The sequence below is a fragment of the Podarcis tiliguerta genome, assembly GCF_965153285.1.
Source record: "Podarcis tiliguerta genome assembly, chromosome: 1".
NCBI lineage: Eukaryota > Metazoa > Chordata > Lepidosauria > Squamata > Lacertidae > Podarcis > Podarcis tiliguerta.
This window is the reverse complement of record NC_139534.1, coordinates 130,046,739-130,054,959: the sequence shown is the minus strand read 5'-3', so window position 1 is coordinate 130,054,959 and position 8,221 is coordinate 130,046,739. Positions and strand designations below refer to the sequence as shown.

Sequence of the window (8,221 nt, the reverse complement as noted above, 5' to 3'; positions counted from 1 at the left end):
CTCCAGAAGTTTTGGGACTACAACTCCCATCATCCCTAGCTAACAGGACCAATGGTCAGGGATGGTGGGAATTGTAGTCCCAAAACATCTGGAGGGTCGAGTTTGGGGATGCCTGTACTAGGACCTCTGTGGGTACTCAATAATAATAATAATAATAATAATAATAGTAATAGTAATAGTAATAATTTATACCCCACCCATCTGGCTGGGTTTCTGCAGCCACTCTGGGCAGCTTCCAACAGAATATTAAACACAATAAAACATCAAACATTAAAAACTTCCCTAAACAGGGCTGCCTTCAGATGTCTTCTAAAAGTCAGATAGTTGCTTATTTCCTTGACATATAATGGAAGGATGTTCCACAGGGCAGGTGCCACTACTGAGAAGGCCCTCTGCCTGGTTCCCTGTAACCTAATTTCTCGCAGTGAGGGAACTGCTAGAAGGCCCTCGGAGCTGGACCTCAGTGTCCGGGCTTAATGATGGGGGTGAAGACACTCCTTCAGGTATACTGGGCCATTTAGGGCTTTAAAGGTCAGAACCAACACTTTGAATTGTGCTCGGAAATGTACTGGGAGCCAATGTAGGTCTTTCAGGACTGGTGTTACATGGTCTTGGCTGCCACTCTCAGTCACCAGTCTAGCTGCCGTATTCTGGATTAGTTGTGGTTTCCGGGTCACCTTCAAAGGTAGCCCCACGTAGAGCGCATTGCAGTAGTCCAAGCGGGAGATAACCAGAGCATGCACTACTCTGGCGAGACAGTCTGCGGGCAGGTAGGGTCTCAGCTTGCATACCAGATGGAGTGTACCAATACCTTTATTTCATACAATCACAGAATTGGATTCCACAGTTGGAAGGGATGCTGAGGGTCATCTGGTCCAATCTCTCGCTCTGGAGGTTGTGGACTCTCCTTCCTTGGAGGTTTATAAGCAGAGGTTGGATAGCCATCTGCCATGGATGCTTTAGCTGAGATTCCTGCTTTGCAGAGGTGTGATGGCAGGCATCAAGGGACAGGCGCTGCTGTACATACCTCCCCTTTGCCTTAAGATGAGTCATTTTGGTTTGAGGTATCAATACTTTGGCCACCTCATGAGAAGAGAAGACTCCCTGGAAAAGACCCTGATGCTGGGAAAGATGAAAGGCCCAAGGAGAAGGGGACGACAGAGGACGAGATGGTGGGACAGTGTTCTCGAAGCTACCAGCATGAGTTTGACCAAACTGCGGGAGGCAGTGGAAGACAGGAGGGCCTGGCGTGCTCCAGTCCATGGGGTCACGAAGAATCGGACACGACTAAACAACAACAACAATCTCTTCTTTGCAAGTCCCCTCCCCCAGCGCATTTTTAAAAATGGGGGTGGCTTGGGGGCCGCCTCCTAATTGCCTTTGAATGTGGTCTTGGAGCACTCATGCAGAAAAGGGACTGTAGCTCAGTGGTCAGAGCGTTCGCTCTGCATGAAAAAGGTCCCAGGTTCCATGCAAAGGCGTCTCCAGGTAGGACTGAGAAAGACTCCTGTCTGAACCCCCAAGAGCTGCTGCCAGTCAGTGCAGACAATGCTAAGCTACCTAAGGCAAAGCCTGGACTGGGAAGGCTTTGGGCTCGCATCTGGATCAAGCCAAAGGGAGTTGCAGTTCACACTCAGCTGCGCACACCCTCTCTTTAGAAGGAAAGTAGAAGAGAAAGGAAAGGAAAAGCTACGGGGAGATTGACAGAGGCCAAGGAGGTGGGACATCCCTTTGCAGAGCCCAGGACAGAGGAGGAGGAGGAGAAGGAGGAGAAGGAGGAGGAAGGCGGAGTTTGCGGCCCGCTGATTGACAGGCTGGCTCCTCGGACCCACGTGACCCTCTCCGGGGCTGGAAGAAAAGCAGAAGGCAGCCTGCTCGGGAGTTTCATTATATTCAAATATATTCGTTTTCCAGGAGTCGCTCTGGAGCAGCAAGCCGTGGCGCGCGATTGCTCCTGCCCGCAGCCCGGAGAAGAAGACGAAGAGGAAGAAGGCGAAGCAGCAGTAGCAGGGAGCGATAGATTGACTCTCCCCGGCTCCGCAAAGCGGCTTGACTCCGGATTCCCCGCGTGAGCTTTCCCACGAGTCCTGCTCCACGCTTGGCTGTCAAGAACCATGGACTGTTTCTATATGCCTTGCTTTCTGTCAGTGAGTAGCGCTTTCTCATTCCTTGTGTGAGTTCTGGTTTAAAAGAGGGGGAGGATGAAAAAGAACCAAGAAAAAGAGAGGGAGGGAGGGAGAGAGAGACGGAGCTTGTTGTGTGTGAGAGTGAGCGAGCGCCGGACTCTCAAACTTCCGAGTCCTTTTATTCGCTCCTTTTAAAAACAAATGGTTCATTTCGAAACAGTTTTTGGGTTTGTTTGTTTTCAGGGGAGAGCATTTTCTGTGCAATCTCTCCGAGCCCTTACTTGAAAGTAAGCCCTACTGGGGGCTTACTTCCAAGTAAACGCCCATCGGCTCGGACTGTAGTGTGTGTGTTTTTTTCCTTTTTAAAAATGAAGATCTAGTTTTTACCCCACGGGGATATTTGTCAAATGCGAAGTAAATAAGAACGACTGGAGACCCTGGAGAAGGCGCGTCCTTCCCCCTCCGCGTTTATCCCCCCACCCTTCCCCTCGCGATCCACGAGGCCCTTACGCCGGAGAGGGGCTGCAGATCTCCCCGTCCCCTCCCCGCAAACCCCCACGGACGGGGCTACCCCGCGGGCACCTAGTGGCTAGCGGCCGGCAGCCGGGAAGGCTCCAACAGACACTTGCTATGGAGAGCGCTTTCCAAGGAAGCTTGCTCAACAATGAACCGGGACCTCCGACTCCCAGCCTCTCCCAGTGCATTTTAAAAAAATATTACTTCCATTAACAACAAGTGCAAAACCCTGTTTTGATGGGCGAAAAGCAGAGATGGGTTTTCGGAACTTTGTTCGCGCGTATTAACAGCTGGTTTCGTGACCCCATTTTTACGCAGATCGTTGCTCAGATAAAACAGAGGAGAATTTTTTTTTGGGGGGGGTGTTGATAATTGCTGGGGGGGGGGCGTAAAGTCCCAAGTCTTAATTGGCTGGGCGTAAAGTCCCAATAAGGTCCTGCACTGCATTTTCGGGGGGGGGGATCTGGTTTGTGTTTTGCTTTGTGTTTTGAGCTTGGGATGTGCGTTTCTTTAACTTTTTTCCAAAGTGTGTCATTTTTGACGGACCTTGTTTGTTTGCTCCTCTTTCTCCCTCCTTCTCCCCCTCTTCCCTCCCCTCCTTCTGCTCTCTGCCCCCCCAACCCAACTACACCCTTCCCTCCCCCCCCCAACAGAGACACCATGACGCCTGGTAACCGACTCCTGATGGTCATTTTATTGTGCCGAGTGCTGCTTGGAGGTACTAACCGTGCCAGCTTGATACCTGCCGAGACTGGGAAGAAGAAGGTTGTCGGGGACCATCTCCAGCAGCAGCAGCAGCAGCAGCGAGCCGGGGAGGCCGGAGACGGAGAAGGCGCCTCGGGGACTTCGCGCCGCCCGTTCCCGAGCCATGAACTCTTGCGCGGGTTCGAGGCTACCCTACTCCAGATGTTCGGGCTCCGGCGGCGGCCGCAGCCCAGCAAGGCGGTGCTCGTCCCTTCATACATGCTGGATCTCTATCGCCTCCAGTCCGGGGAAGAGGAGGAAAAGCTGCAGGATCTCAGCCTCCAGTACCCGGAAAAGTCCACCAGCCGCGCCAACACCGTGAGGAGTTTCCACCACGAAGGTATGCAAGCTGGAAAGGGGCGCACGGAGCGCTTCTGAGTAGATCTCCGACTATTATGATGGTGATTGGTGGTGGTGGGATTTCAGAATTTGATTTTTTTTTGCGGGGAGGAACGAAATCTGATGCACCCCTCCTAGTGTCCGGTTGGGGCTTTCTTGCGAGTAAATGCTCCTGAAAGGATCAGGCGGCCCGAGGCCGGACCCGGGCTAAAAGCACCGCTTGCAAGATTCCAGGGTTGGACTGGGTGGGTTAGGTGTCCCCTGGGTTTTTTGGGGGGGGGGGTTGGAAGGGGTAGTTCGTTTTCTCCTCCTCCTTCACCCCTGCTCCGCATCGGGCTGTGGATGCGATGGATTTGGACTGAAACCGGTTCCGAGTGTGATACTCCGGCGTGACTCTGGCTCGCCCTCTATGGAGAGGCGTGATGAGCGCGGGTGCCGTCCTTCTCCTCCCTTGCCCAGGAAGCAGCTAAGGAGGACGGGCAGCGGGGGGTTTGTGTGGGCATTTCTGCGCTCGCACACGGAAACCGGGACCTGGAGAAACGTTTATACGAGAAAGACGATCTCATTATGTTTTAGGGGAAGGGTTTGATCTCTCGAGAAGTGGGCTCGCTTGGTTTCAGAGCAGGATACAGTACGTCGATTGGGAGGAGAGAAGTCTGCAGACCACTTTGGCACGATTGAGACCGCTATTGCCAACTAAAATGATTCGATATTATTAAATCGCCTTTCTCCGGTTGAACGTCGGCCTGCGTGCGCACGGACTGAAAGGCGTTCTCTCTCTGAATCGCCCATCAGCAGCTGCTCCAGATTTCACTCCGGTTCTGTTACTCCCACCCCCCTCTCGCTCCTCCTCTCTTCCCGGACCAAACTTAGAAGTTTATGGAGAAATATCAAAGCGCTCGTCCCCGCCTTTAAACAAAAAAAACCAACCAAAAAACTCCCGCTTGTTCCTTTTGGGAAACGGAGGGAGGGAAGAGAGGGAGATGGATTTTTTTTTTTAATGACCAACGTAAAACTGCGTCTGTTTGGGGGGGGGGGAGTGTGTGTGTGTGTGTGTGTGTGTGAGAGAGAGAGAGAGAGAGAGAGAGAGAGAGAGAGATGCAACTGCAAGTGGATCCAAATGTTTCCTAGCCAGTTTGCTTCTTTCTACTGGAGCCGGGAGTCTGTACTGGTTGCAACCCCTGTTATTAGAAAGGAGGGGTTTTTTGGGGGGGGGGGGGGCTTCGCGCACCAAGAGAGCATCTCCTTTTCCCCTAACAATAAATTTAAAGAGGAAACGTAGCTTTAAAACACTTCTGCCCACTTTTTCCTCTGCAGTATTAGTAAGAACTATTATTATTATTAAATTACAACTCGCAAGCCGTATTTGGTAAATGGGCATCTATTGCAAGGCACAACCTGTTTCCTCAAGAGTAGCTCCTTTTGGATCAAAGTCGTCTGCTGACGATAGAGCTGGAGGAGAAGTGTGCTCTGGGCGTGCGTGGCCGTGAAGAATGGATCACACGAGCACGTGCAAGAACTTATAGGGGAAGGACAGGCCACAATGCGCTCTGCTTATGTGCAGAGGTGACGGAGGGGGGGGGGAATGTGGAAATAACAGAACAACGACTTGATTCGAATTTGGCGGATAGCGCAAGAGGCCACCCGACCCCGCAATACACGGACTAGGGCGCTATCCAGCGAGGCTGAATTTCACAGTTACTAAATCTACACTTAAATGGAGAGCGTCCGATGTAATTTTTAAAAGAGAGGCGGGGGAGGGGAGGGAGAGACGCATGGGTTTAACCCTTCCTGGGACAATGGGAAGGCCTGTTCTTGAATCCTAAAGGCGTACTTGCATCCTCCTCGCGGGCAGTGTCCTTTGTGCTGTTGGCTCGATGGCCAGCGCAGTGCACATGTAAGGTGGGGCAAAAAAATTAAAAAAGTAACAACGATAGAGCGTGCTCGGAGGGCTGGGACGCACAAATGGTGCCTGAGCAAACAGCCCACTAGGCTTCTACAATGGGGCAGAGAACAGAGTGGGGAGAGGGCGCCGGAGTGTGTGGGGCGGAGGATCGAACCTCTACCAGCAAGATGATCTGAGTTCGAAGCAAAGACTCTCCTAAACTGAGAGCAGTTACCTACACCCTTTCTTATGCAGGATGATGGCTGTATTGTACTATGAAGGGAATCCTAAGGATTTAAGCTGGGCGGGGGGGGGGGGGGGGAATGTTGCACCCTCGTAAGTGGGCCAGGAACCGCAGCCTTGCAGCCCGATCACCCGCTGGCCTGGCTTCATTTCTTAGCAAAGCGCGTTTAGGATCGCAGCAATGCTATCCCCAAGTATGCCTTGTTGCCCGCAGCGCAACTTTTGCGCAAGGCGTCCAAGGACGGGGCTCCTCCTCTAGTCCTCGCGCGCTTCTATTAGGCAGCAGACACCTCCTGGCAATCAAAAGAGCCTTTCCCCCCGAGTAAACTGGGCCGGCCAGGGGGTGGCGATAACCCAAAAGGCAGGTGAAATGGACAAAAGTGGGGGGTGGTGAGGTTTTACTTTTGGAGGAGATGGATAAGGGTATTATTCCTCTCCAGCCCGGTGCTTTAGCAGGTGGATCGCGCCCTCCCCGTGACGCTGACCCAGCCAGCCACCCAACCCACGCGCGCTCGGTTTTGTCCGGGCTTGCCCAAACCGCGCCGTCTGTTCTGCGCGTCTGTTGCCGTCTCTCCTTCCTCCTGCCGCCACCAACCGCCCTGTCTCTTGCTTTCTCCTCCCGGTCCCCTTCCCCTCTCCAGAGCACCTCGAGCAAGTCCCGGGCCCCGCCAACCAGCCGGCCCGCCTGCGCTACTTCTTCAACCTGAGCAGCGTGCCGTCGGGCGAGGCCATCTCCTCGGCGGAGCTGCGGCTCTTCCGACAGCAGATCGTCGGCGAGGACGGGGCGTCCTCCTGGGAGAGGGGCTTCCACCGGATCAACATTTACGAGGTGATGAAGCCCCTCCGTCGAGGGGAGGACCTGGCTACCCGCCTGTTGGACACCCGCCTGGTGCACCACAACGTGAGCCGCTGGGAGAGCTTCGACGTGAGCCCCGCCGTTATCCGATGGACCGCAGGCGGCCAGCCCAACCACGGGCTGGCTGTGGAGGTTTTGCCCCTCCACCCCGCGCTACAGACTCACCAGGGCAGCCATGTCCGGATTAGCCGCTCTTTACCTCAAGGGGGCCGCCTGGGGGCCGGAGACTGGGCCCGCCTCCGGCCCCTGCTGGTCACTTTCAGCCACGACGGCCGGGGCCAGTCGCTGCTGACGCGCCGGGCCAAGCGCAGCCCCAAGCACGCGCACCAGCGCGCGCGCAAGAACAAGAAGAACTGCCGCCGCCACGCGCTCTATGTGGATTTCAGCGACGTGGGCTGGAACGACTGGATCGTGGCCCCGCCGGGCTACCAGGCTTTCTACTGCCACGGGGACTGCCCTTTCCCTTTAGCTGACCACCTCAACTCGACCAACCACGCCATCGTGCAGACGCTGGTCAACTCGGTCAACGGCAGCATCCCTAAAGCCTGCTGCGTCCCCACCGAGCTCAGCGCCATCTCTATGCTCTACCTGGACGAATACGACAAGGTGGTCCTCAAGAATTACCAGGAGATGGTGGTCGAAGGGTGTGGGTGTCGTTGAACGCGAGAAACAGAGAGAGAGAGAATTTTTTTTCCTTAAAAAAAAAAAAAAGATAAATCAACTTCTTCCCTGTCCGGTTCTCTCCCTTCGGTCCCTTGTCCTCACCATCCAGCCCGCCCCGTCCAACATTTCCCAGGGATGGAAGTGGCGGGGAACAGGGGCTGCTTTTCCTTGTCCTCCTCCTCCCAGGTTCCAGAATGGGTTGGCCTTCTGTGCTTTTTTTTTTTTTTTTCCGAAAAAAGAAAAGGAACATCAAGTTATGCCATAAATTCTCTTTCTCACCTATGCCGCTCACCCAGCGGCGCGTGCGCGCCAGCAAAAAAAAAATTAATGGAAAAAAAAATCCCTTAATCCGTTCACCTTGACCTTATTTATGACTTTACGTGCAAATGTTTTGACAATAATGATCATATATTTTGACAAAATATATTTATAACGACATATTAAAAGATAAAAAATAAAGCGAGTCATTATTTTAAAGGTAAACGCAATATCTTTTATAGTTTTAATTTATTTATTTATTATTATTATTATTATTAAAAAATATCATTTATTTCTGTTGGGGGGGGGGTATTTTCTTTCCTCTCTTTCTCCCTCCCCAGCCCTAAAGGTTTTCCCCGCCGCGCTCTCGTTTTCTTTTTGCATTGTCTTAATTGCTAACTCGCTTGCCTGGCTGCAATTTCGGGGGGGCAGGACTAAGATTAGATTTCATATCTTTCCCCACCCACCCCCACCCCCTTATAAATAGGACCTCCGCACCTCTCCGGCATGTCTTAGCATCATTTTGGCACGGTCTTAATGGTCGCTGTGCAAGCTAGGTCTCTGCGTAAGATCCAGCCTTTGGCGCGGGGG

General features: G+C 53.1%; 1 protein-coding gene across 1 annotated transcript; it reads left to right on the top strand.

Annotated features, from left to right (window-relative positions):
• The first annotated feature begins 1,830 nt into the window (after positions 1-1,830).
• BMP4 (bone morphogenetic protein 4) lies at positions 1,831-7,831 on the top strand. Its single transcript, XM_083427027.1, has 3 exons — positions 1,831-2,147; positions 3,296-3,726; positions 6,495-7,831. Exons 2-3 carry the CDS (start codon positions 3,303-3,305, stop codon positions 7,367-7,369), a joined length of 1,299 nt encoding a protein of 432 aa, XP_083283153.1. The 5' UTR covers positions 1,831-2,147; positions 3,296-3,302; the 3' UTR covers positions 7,370-7,831.
• The last annotated feature ends 390 nt before the right edge of the window (positions 7,832-8,221 follow it).

Coding starts and splice junctions, on each gene's coding strand:
- BMP4 (XM_083427027.1), top strand. CDS start 3,303: ATGACGCCTGGTAACCGACTCCTGATGGTCATTTTATTGTGCCGAGTG. Junction 3,727..6,494: donor GAGGAGTTTCCACCACGAAG/GTATGCAAGCTG, acceptor TCCCCTCTCCAG/AGCACCTCGAGCAAGTCCCG.